The sequence below is a fragment of the Vipera ursinii genome (genome assembly GCF_947247035.1).
Source record: "Vipera ursinii genome assembly, chromosome: 3".
NCBI lineage: Eukaryota > Metazoa > Chordata > Lepidosauria > Squamata > Viperidae > Vipera > Vipera ursinii.
Genome location: NC_139516.1, coordinates 56,152,351 through 56,170,554, shown reverse-complemented (window position 1 = coordinate 56,170,554; position 18,204 = coordinate 56,152,351). Strand labels below are relative to the sequence as shown.

The 18,204-nt window shown below is 39.6% G+C and overlaps 1 protein-coding gene across 4 annotated transcripts in view; it reads right to left on the bottom strand.

Moving 5' to 3' along the window:
* Positions 1 to 221: 221 nt before the first annotated feature.
* The window catches only part of RNF220 (ring finger protein 220), a gene marked incomplete at its 5' end in the record, with an annotated part of 335,258 nt that continues 317,275 nt past the window's right edge, over positions 222 to 18,204 (bottom strand). For all 4 annotated transcript variants that reach the window (XM_083358456.1, XM_083358453.1, XM_083358454.1 and 1 more), the window contains 2 exons: positions 222 to 3,327; positions 16,992 to 17,066. In XM_083358456.1, the coding sequence (XP_083214582.1) occupies positions 3,256 to 3,327; positions 16,992 to 17,066 (147 nt within the window). In that variant the 3' untranslated portion in view covers positions 222 to 3,255. The remainder of the gene's footprint in view (positions 3,328 to 16,991; positions 17,067 to 18,204) is intronic.

Sequence of the window (18,204 nt, the reverse complement as noted above, 5' to 3'; positions counted from 1 at the left end):
GTGTCCTTGCGCCAATGCCTTTCTCTCAGCCTCAGGAAGCAAGCAACGGCAAACCACTTCTGAAAAACCTTCCCAAGAAAACTGAAGGGATTTATCCAGAAGGTTGCCAAGAATCAACACTGAGGCACAAACGAATTCCAAGAGAAGTACCAGATTTTGAAACTGGCAAACTAAGAGATAAAATTAACAAGCAAGTAGAAGACTGAAAGCACAACTTGGAAGCTTTTATATTCATTTAATTAATGTCAATGTAGTTTACAAACGGGAATGACAAGTACCTTTTTATAGAATATACATCAACACACAATCATTGACACAACTTTAATACCACCTTGTGCAGCTGGGAATCTTTGGGCAAAGACAGTTCATTTATTTTCAAGCTCATTGAGGGAAAGGAAGGAGCAGCTACAGAATTCCAAAATGCACCTTTTCCAGAGAAGGAAATTAACAAGTTAGTTTTTTGCATTTGTCTTAACAGGTTTCTCTGCTCTCCTTACTCCTCAAGAAATAAAAATGTAGGGTCAGATTTAGGTTTAAAAATAAATGCTAATAATTATATGTGGTTTACATATATTCATTTGGCTTAGAATTAGTCCACAGGACCAGAAAAAGCTCTTTATTCCCAGTGCCAACTTGCTGGGACACCAAAGACGAACCTTTTCAGTTTACTGTCTAACAGATCAAGAAGAGTAATCATGCACTTAATGTCCCAGCAAAGACTGTTTGATTGTATTGGGCAAGTAGGTTTTTGAGTGACACATGGTTTCATCCCCATTACAACAGATTTAGGAAGGAATAAGTGCTATACAGTTGTGGAATCTTGGGCCCAAGCAAATAGTATTTTAGATGCTTTATGGTTCTTGTAAACTGTTGCACCTTTAGGATGCCAGATCAATATTTGCTTGAACCAATTCTCCCTCCCCCTTCCTACCAACATCCAACAACTAATACGAGTTGCAAATCAGCCTTTAGTATGTTGCTTAACTGCTGCAACATTTTTGACTGAGACACACTGGTTCAGATAGTTTTGGGTATTCTGGAGCTCAGAATTAACTAGGAATAAAAAATAATTCTCCATAAGACAATTGTTATGAATATGGGGATGAAATTGTGTCATAAGAGGCTGATTAACAACAGATGTCTTCAACTTGCATTCAGTGCATACACAGTTTGACTCAATAGGAATAAAGAATCCTGGACTGGGAGAAATCTTGTGGTCTAATCAGTATCATGCCAAAGGTTTTCCCAATAGCACGATAATCTAGCCAGATGTTTTAGTGCAATCATGTCCTTCTGAGGCTTAAATCCACAAATATAGTATAAGATGGAATTAACGAAAAAAGAGAAAAAGTTATTTAATAGACCCAGGGCCATAACTCCATTAATTTTCACGCTGTAATCCCAGTTTAAATAGTGATTTATAGGCTTATTTGCCTGTCAGTGTCAAGCAGGCTACGGTAACTTCCTGTCAGAATTTACAGCAACTTTGTAAAGTGTTCCCTGAATGGACTACAAAATGGCATGTTTGGCTGTGTATGTAAAAACTGCAAGGTTTTGTTTTTGTTTTTAAATTAAGGCAGGTAGTGGCTCAAAGGGTTATTTTCAAAATGCAGAACGAAGGGCTAAGAAATGTTTCTGTATGGAATGCTGAGGAAATGTAGTCTAAATTGATCTAATTTTGAACAAACCCAGTTACATTCCACCATTACCACAGTCCAAGCAGAAATGACAAAAGAAGGAATCAAAACTGGCACATACCTATTCCCTTTTCAAAATGAAACATGAACATCTGAAAATTAGATGAAACAGCCGTTAAGAAAAATATTCCAGAGTAGAAAAGACTGCCAGCAGCTGGACTTGGGAACACGTCAAAGCAGAATGCTAAAGATTCTGCCAGAGGTAGGATAGAACATTGGGTGTTTTTCTACATTTATTTTGAGGCCCTGTTCAAATTTAATTCTTGTAAGCTTGCAGGTTGATGAATACAATTACATTTGGACAAAAGATAGCTTTAGCTTTCACAAGACTAAGTGGTCTGAACACAGCTACGCTAACAATTGCATCTGTAATAGACAGAGACCACTGTTTTCTGCTTCGTGTAAGTGCCTATCAGAGTTCACCACTAATGATGTCCATTGTTACTAAGGCAGTTGCAACATTCCAAGATGGCGCACCTGGAACCCAAAAATTAAAACATGGCTGAAACATCATATGATTAACAAAATTTTACAAGATTTCAGACGTGTTTTTTTAAAAAAAATATTTTGATGCCTGTGCCATCATAAGAGGTTCCATAAGAATGTTTAGTACCTAAAAACTCTACTGACGCCTGCTATGACTTTTCCCACAGCCAATGGAGTAAGCTTGCACATCTATGTTTTCCCTAGTGAAAAAAATGGAAAAAGGTTTCAGTATTTTATATAAATAGCCCATTTAACTGTAACAAATGAAAGAAAAACTGTTTTTTTTTCTATTTTCCCCAGAAGTCATGTGAGTTATGGCCGAAACTACGAATTGTTAATTTCATATCTGAATGAGGAAATATACACCACAGAACATTAAACCATTTATATTATATATATGTATAATATATATTTATATACTTTTTTAAACTAATGACTTTAATGCAAAAACTCTGCAGAACCAAGAAAAATATGGGTTTAATGTTCTCTGCTTATTTTTTTCTTTTTTTAAAAAAAGTCCCCTCCCCAGGAAAAAATAAAAAGGGAAACATTAGTATGTAACGTTGGAGTCTATCCCATTTATACACAACATTGTAAACATATAGTCTATATTACATGTGCTTCATTCTGCCTTTGTGGATGTGAAGGTGTAAGTTTTTTTTTCTTTCATTAAAAAAATCCACTACAACACCACAAATAAAAAGAGGGTGGGAAGGAGACTGCCGATTACAGGCTCGGACATTTCCTGCCATGGAAGAGCCAGCACCTTCTCATGCTTCCCTGAAAGGTCTTGCAAGTTGTCCACGATGGAACCCCAACTCTTGGAGAAACGGGACAGACGTGGAACAGCAGTTTGTAAAAAAAGGAAAAACGAATCACAATAAGGATTCTGGGTTTGGCCTTCTTATGGAGTGGGCAGCACCAGTGACAGGTTCGGAAGCAGAGGCATCGTGCAGCTCCCTCAGCCTCTAGTCCACTTTTGGAGTCTTTAGTTTCAAGTTTCTGTGTTGCTGCCACTCCTTTTCCCTAGTCCCCATAGTTCAAACAACTTGATCTCAGCAGCCATCTTTTTTCATAAGTAAATGCGCCTGAGGTCCCCTGGTGAGGTGATGGTATTGCACTGAGGGCACAACTTCTTAGCACCCTGTGAAGGATTGAGAGAAGAGTTATGAAACATAAGGATGCTATCTCAGTCACATGGCAACATAAGAAGATCTAAAAGGAAGTAGTCAGAAGTGGTAAACTGTATCCAACCATTACAGGAAACAGGCTGTAAATGGTAGCCTCCATGAATACTATACAACTCAAAACTAAATACCACTGAGATGCTGTGCACGCAAACAATTTCTCAAACTTTGCCCAGCTGAAAAAAATTATGTATGGAGGAAAGGGGAAAAAAAACTATCCCAAATTCAGAGACCAGTTGAGGTAGTTTCTGCCGAAGACAGCAATAGTAGGTATTAGAGCTGACCATGTATTTACTTTTGCCACAGAAGAAAATGGTATATCTGTTAATTATTGTTTAATAAATGATTTCAAAGTCAAATTTCCAAGTTTTTTTGTTCAATTAACATTATCTTTAGCTTTATATGCAGTCTGAATGAAAATAAAATTGTGACTAGGTCCACAGATTAAAGAAAAAAATCTTCAGTGAGGCATACTTTTTCTCACAACAGTGAATCACTTGTCAATTAATCTGATGGATTCTAAATCTCAGAATTTAGGATAAAAATATTTGACTTATCAGCTGATCTGTAGGTGTGATAGGAGAGAAAATCAAGGCAACAATTATAGCAACCCATCCTTTAGAAATAACTATAACTTGGAAAGGACTCTAAAATACAGCATAGTGCAATTTAAAGTTAGCCTCTAACTTTGGCTAGTTTCCTGTCTTTGATCCTAGTTCTCTCTTATCAATATTTTAAAATATTCCCCAGCAAAATTAATGGGGGTCATAACTATACTGGTTCTCACTTGGCATAGATGATGATCTCAAATAGACTTGTATGAAGCCCATTGTAGAAATGTCCCATCTTTGAGTCCAACAGTCAAAACTGGCTTGGATAATGTGGGACCCTCGACAAGGGAAATTTCTCCTCCTGGCAGAAAACACATCCTCTAGTATTATCTTCACACCAGGCAACATCAGAAATTAGAACAGTACTTTCAGAAAACAAGAAGAATCTGATTGATAGTTGAAATTTCTCTCAGAACTTTTTACAATTTTTGCCTTTGCAGTGTCTTAGGAGCTTCAAACTCTCATCTTTTGTAACTCTCTCACACACAATATGTAATATAAACACACACAAACATATGTGCTGAAAGTCTGGATTAAGATCTTAATGCAGTCATTTTTACACAAACAGAAGAATTCCACTGGCAGAACAGGACAACTGCTAAGCTTTGTTGATCCCCTACAAAGAGGATGTGGCAATAGCTCATCAGGTGCACAGGGGAAGGGGAATTAAGAAAAAATGTCTGCCTCTATACAAGCCTCAGACACATGCACTGGCACAGAGCCAATGAAAACATTTCCTTCCCAATTCCCATGTAGCTCACTTGCCAGCTGTGATTACTAAACTTTTATTTTGAAATAAAAACACCGAAATATGCCACACCTGTTGAATGAGTGGATGAATGAATATGCGAATACACATATACATACACAGTACATAACATAACATAACGTAACATAAAAAAAAATCAGAAATGTTCTATTCCTTTCATTGTGACCCATGGAAAAATCCTAATGAGTAACAGAAGTGAAGGCCACTTCAGGCTTTCCATTATGAACTTAAGTTTTCCAGGTTTTATAAAACATGGCTGCAAAATGTAGCTCCAGGGCAAACACAGCACCAAAAAGAAATGAGAAGTTTTTTGTTGTTTTTTACCTCATACATTCTTAATTAAAATTAGGCAAATATTGATTCTGAAAGTTGATTAATCATTTTGGGGAGTTCAAAAAATAATGAGTAAAACCCACTTTTAAAGTCATTATTTCTCACAGAATATCAGAAGAACAGTGCCTTGACAAAAGAGCAGGGAATTTTGCTTTCAATTTTAAAACATGAAAGCTTAACAGAATCTAAGTTACTTTAGAATAGAGGAGAGGAGAGGACAGGATAATAGGATTCTTTATTGGCCAAGTGTGATTGGACACATAAGAAATTTGTCTCTGGTGCATAAGCTCACAGTGTACGTATGAACAGCAAGTTACGTGGTCTAGAAAAGAAGCAAGTTGCCACTACAGATTATTTAGGTAAAAGCTGAAAAGTGTGTAGTCAGTAAATGTGCATTAGGTAAAAACAGTTTTAAATACATTAAACTGTAAAAAGGACATTGGTTACAAGTTTCTGAAATGAGCATTTTCATGTTCCTAATAGATGAGGAATGCTATTCACTCCAAATGCACAGGATGCATGGAAGAGAGAAGAAAAGATTTCAAGTAATTTAAGTGGTAACATAATTTAATATAATTATCAAAGTGAAGATAAATGCTAGGTATTTTCTGTCCTTTTGAATTGATCAGCAAATCTCAGCATTTTAAGACTGCTATCAATACTGTCATAAATTGATCACTATGGAAGAATGCCCATTTACAAAATGGAAGCAATCATGAGAGTTGGTGGTTTTAAAAGATACAAGACAGCAAACTGAAGAAATTAAAGATAACTTATCCTAAATACAAGATAAAGAGGTATATAAAATGATTCCTTTTCAAGTGTAATTTTTGCATTCATAGAAAGACAATGAGAAAAAAACAAGTTTCATTGTAAATATGCAATAAAGGTAACATCTGAATTTTAATATAAATCTTTAAAATTTCAATTATTTCAATTATTCAATTATTTCTCTTGTTCAAAATGATGCTCACTTAGCTGCAAAACCCATACTCCCAACAGAGAAGATCCATTCCCCTAAGTTAAAGCCTTTTTACTTAGAGATTCAATGATATTTTCATCAACTTGACCCATGAAAATGAATCATTAAATTTTAACATGACTTCAACTCCCATCAGCCTCAGTCTAGACTTAACTATAGAAAAGTCCACTTCAGTGATGTCACTATAAAACCACACAATGAATCCATAAACATTATGTTACATACAGGGAACCTAGAGAAAGCCATACATATCTACATGCCACTAGCTCCCACCTAGAACACATCACCAAATCATTTTTAGTCTGTTTCTATGTTATGACCGTATTTATTCTGAACCACTTGACAGAGTTGCTCAACTGATGAAATTAAACCCGGCATTTAGAAGACTGAATTACCCGCCCAACCAAAACAATAGACAAATCAATACAAGCTGATCAATTCCCAGGGAGAACCTATACAATTGGTTGTTACCTACGCCTCTCAGCAAAACCACTCAAACACATTATTAAGCTACAGCCCATACTATACAAATGACACCACACTTTTTCAGACTTTCTGTGACAAGCCCATACTTGCATATAGCCACCCCAAATATACTCATAAGTAATAAGGGACAACAAAACAATGATACCTCATACGAACGAGAACCTGCAATAAACCCAGATGTCTATTTTGCCCTCACATCACACGCCCCAAGTATACACATAAGATTAGAGCTGCCTTCACATACTCATCCTCTAAAGCAGGGGTGTCAAACTCAATTTCATTGAGGGCCACATCAGCATTGCAGTTGCCCTCAGGGGGCCGGGTGGGTGTGGCCTGGGTGGTCGTGGCCTACTGGGTAGGTGTGGCTAAAGTGCGTATGGCCTACTGGGTGGGCATGGCCAGCTCTACATCGTTCGCATCAAGGGTGCCTATGGGGGCCTGGGCAGGAGTGGGACAGATCTGAGGGTCTCTGGTAGAAGGAGGGTCTCTGGGCCAGGGCCAAGGCAGTGGGGGCCGTTCCCTCACTGTTTCCAGGATGGCTTCATGGGCTGCATGAAACCACTTCGCAGGCCAGATCTGGCCCCCGGGCCTTGTGTTTGACATGTCTGCTCTAAAGTGATATGTATACCATCATCTGCAAGCAATGCCCTTCTGGAACCTACATAGGACAAACAGGACAAGCTTTGCACAAAAGAATTAGTGGACACAAATTTGACATTAGAATTCAAAGCAAGGAAGAAATAATATCACTGCATTGTAATTTCCCAGGACATTGCATTGTAGATTTCAAAGTGACTTTTTTTTTTTTTTAGAAAAGTGGGACTTTAACATTAAATGAGAAACTATTGAACTCAAGATATTTCAAAAGGTTTCACGCAATCTCAGAAGGTCTCAACACATTACAGTTGCTGATTCATAAGTTAAATGTAAAGTGTAAGCTGTATCTGCATAATCTAACCTATCTAGTTTACCTACCTTTCCTCCTCCACCTTATTCCAATTTAAATCCTACATGTCTAGCCAGCCAATGCTGCTAGAAAAGCTCCTATCAGACTGATTTTTTTTTGCTATCATAGTCTAATCTAGCTGCCCCTCTTTCAATCCTCTTAGTTACTTAGTTCTATTATTGGAATCATTACTTCAAAGCTAAATATCTTTTAGGATTACTGCTCTGAAACTCTCATCACCTATAGTCAAGACCAAAACCTCTCCCTGTCCCTAGTGATTTGTCTCATTTCTTTATTTTAGGTCAGTCTCCCAATTCATCTTTTCACTTAATCCTCACTGGCCTCATCGTGTGATTCTCATTCCTATTGCCCTGTTACATTGCCTCTGTTCCCAGTATTTCCTTTTACTTGGTAGTGACACATGGGTCAATAACAATCTTCTGAGAAGAGAGATAACTCAAGCACTGGCCTTTATTTGCTCACCATTTCCAGTTTCTAATATTTGAGTTCAAAAACCATTTGGAGAAGAAAGCAACGAAGTAGTCAGATTTGTTGATAATACTATTCAAAGTATCTAAAAAAGAAGAGAGTGAAGAGATCCCAAAGGATCTCTCTAAAACTGGATGAATGATCAACCAACCAAACTGCAAATGCAATTTAGTTTTAATAAGCGTACTGTGTCTAGGTTGTCCTCAATATATGACTGTAAGGGAGCCTGGAATTAAAAGCTATAAGTCATTGTGGTAGTACATTGAGGCATCAGATGACTGGATTCAAACTTACAACCATTTTTATGATGGTCATTAAATGAACCCAGAGGTCATTAAGCAAATCCACTTTCACCAATGGGCATTTCCCCCCGGAAATTGAAAGTAAAATAGTGATCATCTGACAGAATGCTACAAATGGCCATAAAGATGAATTGGCTGCCAAGTACCCAAAATACAATCATGTGACTGTAGGGGTGTGTGTGTGGCCACTTTAATTCCGAAAATGGGGTTTAAATAGCCCTAGGAAGGTCTGTTGTAATTTTGAATGGCTGTTGTGGTCTGGGTTTTCTGTAAAAATCTGAAAAAAGATTTCAAGACCACAGTGGAAACCTCAATGAAGATGTCAAGTGGCAGCTGTAAATAACCAAATTCCATGGCAGGAACTATTAGAAAAAGAACGGAGTATAAAAATGCCAACTTTTTTGTATAATATCCTTATAAAATCTGTATGATAGGTGGGTATCTGGGATATTTTTTTTTGTATTTTATCTTAATCAGTATTTTCAGGAGATAGGTAAAATGATGTTCTCAGTATCTGGAATTAAGGACTGTATTTTGTTTAAAAAACATGTTACTTTCCAGACAGTACCCTATTTAAGAATCAAACAAAGTATTTACCGTTATAAGGGTTCCTTGGTGAGCTCTGAGCTTGTTTTCTTGCAAATGTTTCATTATCCAAACTAGGTAGATAATGAAACGTATGCAAGGAAACAACCAAGTTCAGAGAGCAGGGGGCTAATGCCTCCTTAAGTAACACCAGCTGCCTGCAATTAGTGCAGGTTCGATTCCCACCAGGCTCAAGGTTGACTCAGCCTTCCATCCTTCCCAGGTAGGTAAAATGAGGACCCAGATTGTTGGGGGCAATTAAGCTGACTTTGTAATAATGCCACTTGGGGTGTGTGTGAAAGCCCTAATAAGCAGGCATATACATAGAATGAAGGCTATTGCTAAACACATTGATTGTGCTTAGATTGTAAGCTGCCCTGAGTCTTCGGAGAAGGGCGGGATATAAATGGGATTAAAATAAATAAAATAAAATAAAATTTCAACCCTGAGTTACAAATATTCTCCTTTATTGACAAGGAATTTATAATTCTAATAGCCTTCATTTTCTGATTCTTCCTGGCTCTGAATTTTATTGACAAACAGTCAGCACACAGCAAGATTAGGGAGTAAAAATGCTTTGTATTGAAGTGGTTATTAGTTGTTAATATCTGCTTTGCATTAAGAGGGCAAATGGTGAAATGTATGACATTATCATTTAATAAGAACTGAGATCATATTATTTAATAGCACTATTTCCGTGACGATATCATGCCTATTGTATGTTAATATTAGTGAAGTTTGCTATAGACACTATTGTAGCTGCTTCAAATGAACCCTTTCAGTTCACTAGTCCATGACCAAAGCCTTTTTCTTGGAAAATCTGGGTATTTCATTAATATTGTCATCCAAATTGATCTGCAGGTGCTGCTTCCACTGTTACAAAGCTGCAATCCTCAATTTTCAAAAAACGTTATCCAAACTCCAAAATATATGAAAAATTTAAGGAGGATAAACCATCCTATTACTTCACTATGTGCTCAAAATTTACGTTTTCAGTAGGTTTCTTACTGAAGTAATGCTCAGCAATGGCATGATGTAGAATCTGTGCCAACTGTAATGTCAAGCTGAGGGCATGTGCTGAAAGAACTGTATCACCACCATAGAATGTTTTTTTTTTAAATTCATGCAAATCCTAAACAGGAAGTCTGTTGGAATTTGGTGAAGGTTGGTTTTTACAAGCAGGGAATACCAATGCCACTTCTGTCCCAAATTATTTCTATATCATGGTTTTGAAATACAGGATACAACTCATTAATTACAATTATACGGGGAATGGGGATAACTAGTAAGCAATTATAGAATTGGGTTCACTATATTATCATTAGCATGTTAATAATAATAGATTTGTTGTATTCTGTAGATAAGGGACGCGGTGGCTCAGTGGGTTAGGACGCTGAGCTTGTCGATCAGAAGGTCGGCAGTTTGGCGGGTGAAATCCCGAGTGCCGCGTAACAGAGTGAGCACCTGTTACTCGTCCCAGCTTCTGCCAACCTAGCAGTTCGAAAGCACGTAAAAATGCAAGTAGAAAAATAGGGACCACTACGGTGGGAAGGTAACAGCGTTCCGTGCGCCTTTGGCGTCTAGTCATGCCAGCCACATGACCACGGAGACGTCCTCGGACAAGCGCTGGCTCTTCGGCTTTGAAACGGAGATGAGCACCGGACCCCTAGAGTCGGAAACGCAAGTGCGGGGGAACCTTTACCTTTACCTTTATTCTGTAGATAAGGAAAAGTAAAGCAGCTAAATATTATTGTACTTGTTGAAGTGAAATTAATACTTAAAGAGGTTACTTCATGCATTTAACATCTGATGCCAGAAAATCAAATCACCATCCAGAACCAAGGATACCACAGTAATTCCTGTCAGACAAAAACAAAGGATAAGAAATGCTTGAAATTAGCATGCATTAGTGAATACCTTGTGCTTGTTTCCCAATAACTTAAACGTTTTGTGAGTCCTATCTAGTTTTTGTGAATGTCACGTCCACTTTGCTTTCCACTTTCTTTTACTATGCTACAATGTCATCCAAGCAAACATTTCGCTAGTCATATAAAACTAAAAGATGAAAGTTAAATTTTCCCTAACAGTGAAAGAATGGCAATGTCCAGAAGTGTTTAAGCATGCCAAGCCCACTATTCCAGTCTCTTTTTTCCCTTTTAACTTTTACCAAGTGCAACAAATTATCGCAACAAATTATTGCACAACTGCATATGCTGCCCTTCTAGGGCACATTTTTCTACATGTACAAACAGGATTGTACATTTTGCTAACCAAGAGGAAAATCAATTTCCAGAGCAAGGAAACATATGACCATTTTTAAATCAACCCACCCTGCCTCTGCCCACTATTCCTCATTTGTGTTAAGAACAAACTGCAAGCATCTTTTCTGTATCCAAAAAATCCAAAATAAAAGGAGATACTTTAATTACAAGAATGCAATATGCTGTACACCATCACATTCATAAAGAAAAGGAGGAGGGAAGGGCAGCTTTAACAAGATTACACACACTGACTTTGATCAAGACACAGCAACATGAAGGCATCCCGGGCTTTTTATTGCTGTCTTCAGGCTACATTTTAATGGTTACATTAGAAACATGTGAACACAGGCAGAAAGAGTGATTTTTTTAAGTGAACAAGAAAATAACAGTTACCTTACAAAATGTTTCCTGCAATATGTTGTGGGCTATGAGGAGAGAGCAAGGGCTGAGGAGCAGGTGAATAGCTGCATTTCCATTCCACAGCTTAATTCCCTATTTTGAATGCTAGGCCACAAATAATGTGATAAAGCATCACATTAAACTTCGTTCTTCTCTCATTTTTCCCAAAAAGGAACAGTGTTTGAACTGCAGGTAATAGAGCTGAATTTTTTTCTAACCAGCACAAGCCTAGCTAGAATCAATCTTGAACAGTAAATTCAGAGTAAAATATAGGTTTCCAACTGGTATCTTTTAATAGTATCATCTTGAAGATATAGATGCTATGTATATACCAATGCTTTACTGAAATAAATGCAAAATGTATATGTAGAAATGGTATTATACTATTATTTTAGAAGTTCCCACCCTTAGCGTCTTAGCAATTTTTCAGGGTGTCCCTAGCAGTTCCCAAATCATGCACTGTGGGAAGCTGCAGCAAACTCATTAACAATTCTGTTTTTAAGCAGTGAAATATTCTTTGGCACCACTGTTTGTTGTCGTACCGCATGGGGCTACACCACAGGGTTTGGAAATTGTGGCCCTTTTTAGAATATTGCCGATACTGTTTTCTCTAGCGAAGTCCTATCAGATGGGTCAAAATAGGCCTTTATATAAAAGATAGCACTTCTTTGATTCATAGAAGGGACCATATTTCAAGTCATTGTGAGTGGTTAGGACAGTGGTGGTGAACCTATGGCACACGTGCCAGAGGCGACACTCGTCCTCTCTGTGGGAATGCATGCCATCGTCTCAGCCCCACCTCCCCCCACGGTCCCCTCACCTGCAGCCTCCCCCGGAGAGTCACTCCTGAAGGTGGCCCATGCAGAGCAGCCAAGGGCATGGCAGCCGGGAAGTGCGGACAAGACTCTGCCCTTGCACCCTGTCATGCGCAGATGCTGCTGCGGAGCACAGGTGCAGGGCATGGCTGCCATGGTGCTGCTGGGCCGCCTGGGTAATCTGCTGCAGCAGGCCATGGAGGTGGTGAGTGGCCGGGTGGGCAGGGTGGGATTGGGGGCAGATGGGGGTGGGGCAGGGCAGGGCAGGGCCAGTTTTTGGACACTCGGTCTCTAAAAGGTTCGCCATCCCTGGGTTAGGATGCATAGAAGAACTGAAAAGATAACTTTTCTTTTCCTTCTCTAAGCATCTCCTTTGGATCCAATTTAATATATCTATATCTGTGTTTCAAAACTTCTTTGTGTGCATCTATATTTTTATCTAGATGTTATACTGATGAACTAAGTTTACAAAAATACGGCTCAACTGAGACAGCATGTTTTATCATATGATTTCATTAGTTGAGTTAATTGGTCAGTTTTATTTTGAATTTAATCAACTGAGCATATCAAGTTTCTCATAAAATAATCCTGGCAAATGTTAAATCAAGACTAGAGAATTTATTTTTCCTTCCTTCCTTCATGGTGACAAAAGGAAATTGTTGCTAAAAAAATCAAGAGAGAGATATTACACATTTGAGACTCACAATTTTAATTTTGCGTTCAATACCTCAGCTGAAATTTATTTGCAGAACCTACAACACTATGTTTCTATCTCAAATACATTTCACTGTGTTAAGTGTTTGGGATCATTCCTACAAAGACAACAAATCACTGCCAAAGTATGACATGAAGTTTTTTTTTTTAAGGAAAGTATATTAATTCCTCAGCCAAGCCACCGTTATATTGAGGACTGCTTTCTTTTAAAGCATATTTGTTCCATAAATATAAAACCCTTACGGATAGCCAGTACTAAATTTATTATAGTGAAGGAGCATGGGCAGTAAAATACTATTTTCAGGCCCTAACAGGAAAAAAGAATTGTTGCATTTGCAGGAATTCTAGTTTAATAAGCTATATGGGCTTGAATAATGGATGCAACAAGACCAATTACTCCTATTTTATTTAAAACTCACTTTGCAAAAACAAGTAAAAAAACAAGTTTTTATTGATGTCTAAAGCAGGTGTGCACAAGTGTTTTAGGTACACACTACATGTGGCATGTTATCTCAACGACCTCACTCCCACAGTATGTGTGGCCTAGGATTGCTTTGGCAGAGAGGAGCCATTGGCCAGATTTTTGGGATTTAGAGGTTGTAAAGTGCAGGATGAGTGCCTTAAGCCTTAAAATACTTCAGGTACCAATTTCACAAATAAAATCTGTACAGCAGGACTAAAAATCTGGAAGGAAGTAATTACTTGCACGTTTTCACTCATATAAAAACATTTTATTCACACTTTCTCACATTCTCATATAATATGAATTATGAATTTTACTACCTGTAGCAGCAAATCTCCCCTGCACTACATTAACTGTATACCCAACACTCACTGAAGGAGAATAGTCTATCCTGCAAAGCCAATTTAAAGCAGCTTCCTACAAAAGGATGGGGGAAATGAAGAGATAAGACAATAAAAGCATGATAGCATAATTAAAACTAATCGACTATTGTCTTAGGGCAGGGGTAGGCAACCTCGGCTCTTTTATGACTCATGGACTTCAACTCCCAGAATTCCTGAGTCAGCATAGTTGACTCAGGAATTCTGGGAGTTGAAGTCCATGAGTCATAAGAGAGCCGAGGTTGCCTACCCCTGTCTTAGGGGAACTGAGTTCCCTTAGCATCTCAGGGCCAGTTACTTGCATGATTACATCTCCCTGAGGGTATCTGCTAGTCCTATTGGATTAGACACGGTAGGTGTGCTCCAAGTCCCCTCCTTGAAATGTTGCCATTTGATATGACCTTGGAGGCTTCCTCTCTTGGTGGCCATCCCAGTCCTTTGGAACAGCTTCCCACTTGAGATAGAGGGATGACTACCCTTTTAGCCTTCTGAAGGTCTGTGAAGACCTGGCTCTTCTTCCAAGCACCAGGCTTAAATGAGAGTTGAGCGGTAAGGATGTTTGATCTGGCAAGTTGGGAGGTCTACTGCAGGGCTTTTCAACCTTTTCACCCACTGTACCACTTTTAGGATAGGGCAACATCCGAGTACCACCAGTCGCCTAGCAAGGTATCAAAAACTTGATGACAAAAAAGAAAAAGAAAAAAAAAGAAAAAAGTGATGAAGTACAGGTAGTCCTCAACTTACAAAAGTTCGCTTAGTGACTGTTCTAAGTTACAATGGCACTGAAAAAAGTGCCCCCCAAGCCACAGCTGAGCAAGACACCTGCCTGCCCACCCAAGGTTTTCATTCTTGTGAGCATTTCTGTTGAGGATTGGCAGCAGGGGTGGGGTGGGAGGGGAGCGTTTGGTTTTTATTCGCCCCGTCTGCTGGGTGGTTGCAGCTGGTTTTGGTCCCTTCCCTTGAAAGGGCCACCATCTGGTAGCAGTAGAAAACAGACGTGCCATTTTGCTCTTCTTCCCCGCCCCCACGAATAAACTTACATAATAGCCTCTTCGGAGAAGATACCAATTTCACTTTCCCACAGGCCTAGCTGATCGACGGAGATGTGTGGGGCCGCTGGTGCTCCCAGCCGATGCTCCTGGCTGTTCAGCAGGGCCAGGGCCGGACCACCAAGACCTTCAGCTTGTCGGTAGCGGCGGGGAGAAGATACCGGTGCTCCCAGCTGCCCAGCGGCCTTGATACTAGGCTGCCAACACTCCCGCCTGTTCAGCGGCACTGGGACTGGGCCGCCAAGACCTTCAGCTGGTCGGCGGCAGTGGGGAGAATATACTGGTGCTCCCAGCTTTCTGGCGGTGACACCCCCTCCCCCCGGTTGCCTCCTTTACATTCTGTTTTCGACCCTTTTGGGGGAAGGGGGTCGAGCGAACCTGCTCTGGCTATGGGCCCTGCGTGGCATCCTGGCTCTGTGCTGCGTAGCCTACCAAGGCCCTGCTGGCTGGGCGCCTCCAGCCGCGACCACTCACTTATCCATTGCAAGAATTTGATGAAGCCGATTGGCTGCTTGGCGGGCCCCAGATCCAAACTAAACATTTTCAGCGAGTGAGCACAGCACAAAGGGAGGCATCTCTTTTGGTTTCTCAGGGCAGGGCAGGGGGAAGGGGTGGTTACGGCAAAAAGGGCTGCTTGCCTCCTACCTGATTCACTTGCTCCGGGCTGGGACGGCCTCGTGGCTGCTGGTGCTCTGCCCTGTGGCAGGAGCGGCAGCTACAAGGCGTCGGCCCCGCCACTGGTGACAGTCGTCCTTGGAACCGCGGGGGGAGCGTGCTGGCTCGGCCGGGAGCCTCCGTCAGGCCAGGCCCTCTCTAGTAGCAGGCAGCGTCCTCTTCCTCCAGGGCCCGCTCTATTTTCTGGATGGAGGGGGAAGAAGACGAGCAAGACACTCGCCTTTCTGAAGTAAGAAGAGCGACATGGACTCCGCACAAGAAGAAGTTGCTGCCTTGCTCTGCGCCTGCTCTCTTTGCACACCCTCAGTAGGGTTCCGGCAGGCTGTGGCCAAGCAGCATATTTTCCAGCAGCAAGTGAGCTGGGAAGGAGCGGAGCGGGGCAGGGGAGGAAGGCGACGCTGCGTACCACCAGCCAGGTGCTTGCGTACCACCAATGGTACGGGTACCACCGGTTGAAAAGCCCTGGTCGACTGTAATCTTATGATTCTCACAATTCTCACACTACCTCACACTACATATACCTGTGGAAAGTTGCAATCTGCCTGCCCCTGAATGGAATAGTCAGAGGAATACAAAGTGAAGCCCATGCTGCTAAAAACATACAGGTCTACACTCTATGTAAATGTGAAAGACCCTTAATACTGTGCTGCTATAATATGTCCAGCTCATTCGTGAGCCAAATAGAATGAAGATCAGCAAAGTTTAGGTCAGTGAAGACTGGAGTGACTTAGAAAGTTAGTAGAAAGGTTGAATGAATGAATAAATGAAGGGTACCTTTATTTTAAACTATGTTTTATGGATTGTTGTGAGCCACCTACAATTATTCTATGTAGCCATATAAATCTTTACAATAAAATGCAATAAAAAGAAAATAAAGTAAAAGTCGCATCCCAGCCAGTCTGCACTGTTAGAAACATGGAATAGTTCTCCAACCACCTCTTAGGGTGCAATGGTATAAACAGGAAGAGTCAAAAAATCTACTGATTAGATGGGAAATCTGTATGCTCTAAAACTGTTGGTACATGCACCAGAGATGGAACTCAGAAGTAGTCTAGGTAAGACATAAGATAAACAACTGAACCTTTAATCGTACTTTTAAAACTTATTGTTGAACCTCTCTCTTTCTCTAAACAGGCAAATGGCATTATTGAAAAGAAAAGTGAACTATTTGTTTCTATTACGATAGAATCAAGGGTTTTTGACAGAAAGCTGTCAATGCAAAAGAAGGTAGCATTGAGAATGATTGCCATTAAATAAAATAGAGGCATAGTATTTTGAAGAGGATTCTCATGTAGCTGTAATTTCAACTAGGGAAAAAAAGAATCTAATATAAGCTACCATCTAAGAAATTAAGAGACTTACCAGAGTCCGCAGCCAGCATTCCTCACAGTGGACATGCCAGCACTGGATGGAGGTCAGGGGCATTGTATATGAGTCCTATAGAAAGAAAGTAAAGTTACTGCATCACTTACTATAAAACTGAATCTGGAATTATGCAGGGCAGGATGCAGTGGGGGCAACGTATCTCTATTTTTTTTTCTCACTTCACCTCCATACTATTGCTTGATTTTACATGCATTTGTGAACTGATGCACATTTGTAAATATAAAATGCAAAATATGTATCTTTGATTATGCCTCAAAAGAGAACAGACACAATATAGTGCTGCATGCTTACATGTAGGTTAGGAACAAATTAAAGGTGACTTTTAACCTTCAATTGTGAAAAATGGACAAAAATCAACTGACTTTATTGATTAATCATTGAACAGATTAATTTCACATTAAGATACTGTAACAAATACTTGTAGTAAATTTGTTACAAACATTCAAACACACACATCTGCCAAATATAACATATGCTTGCTGTCTAGAGAGATAAAGGTAAATGTTAAAAGGCACCTGGCATTCATTCCATTGGGGATATGTGAGGAGATAATAGTTTCCATACAGACTTAATTGTACTCTGTGTCCCAGGAAAAGATATTTCCTAAAATAAAGCTATAGCTTAGAATGAAAGACACAAATACCCTTAAAATAAAATAAAAACAACAACAACTGTGTTGTAAAACTGTACAACATGTACAAAGTGATATCCAGAGATCTGCAGACTCTGATCCACTAGAGGGAGCTTCAGCACTTCAATAATAAGCTATACCAGTCAGGTTCTCCTTATTTACAGCCTTTCCCAGCTCCTACTCCCCAAATATTGTGATGTCAACTCCCATAATCCACAGCCACCATGATCAAGGACTAGTTTAAATAATTTTGTAAATGGTCTGCATTGAAGCCTTAAGCATTAATCAAAGTTTTAGAAATGATTACATTACATGTTGTAAATCAGGAAGAAAAACATAAAATATATGTTCTACAAGATCATCAACTATATAGTTTATAAAAGCAAAACCCATACACTAGGCAAAGGTAATGTCATACTATAACAGATACACAGAAACAGAGAAAGAAAAAAAGCGCTTTTCTCCAGAGTCAAGCAATAGTGGATAATGCTGCCGTTTGCCCTATCAACTGGGCCATTTTGCAACAGCCGAAGTAGAGGTATGGTGTCATTTCCTCAT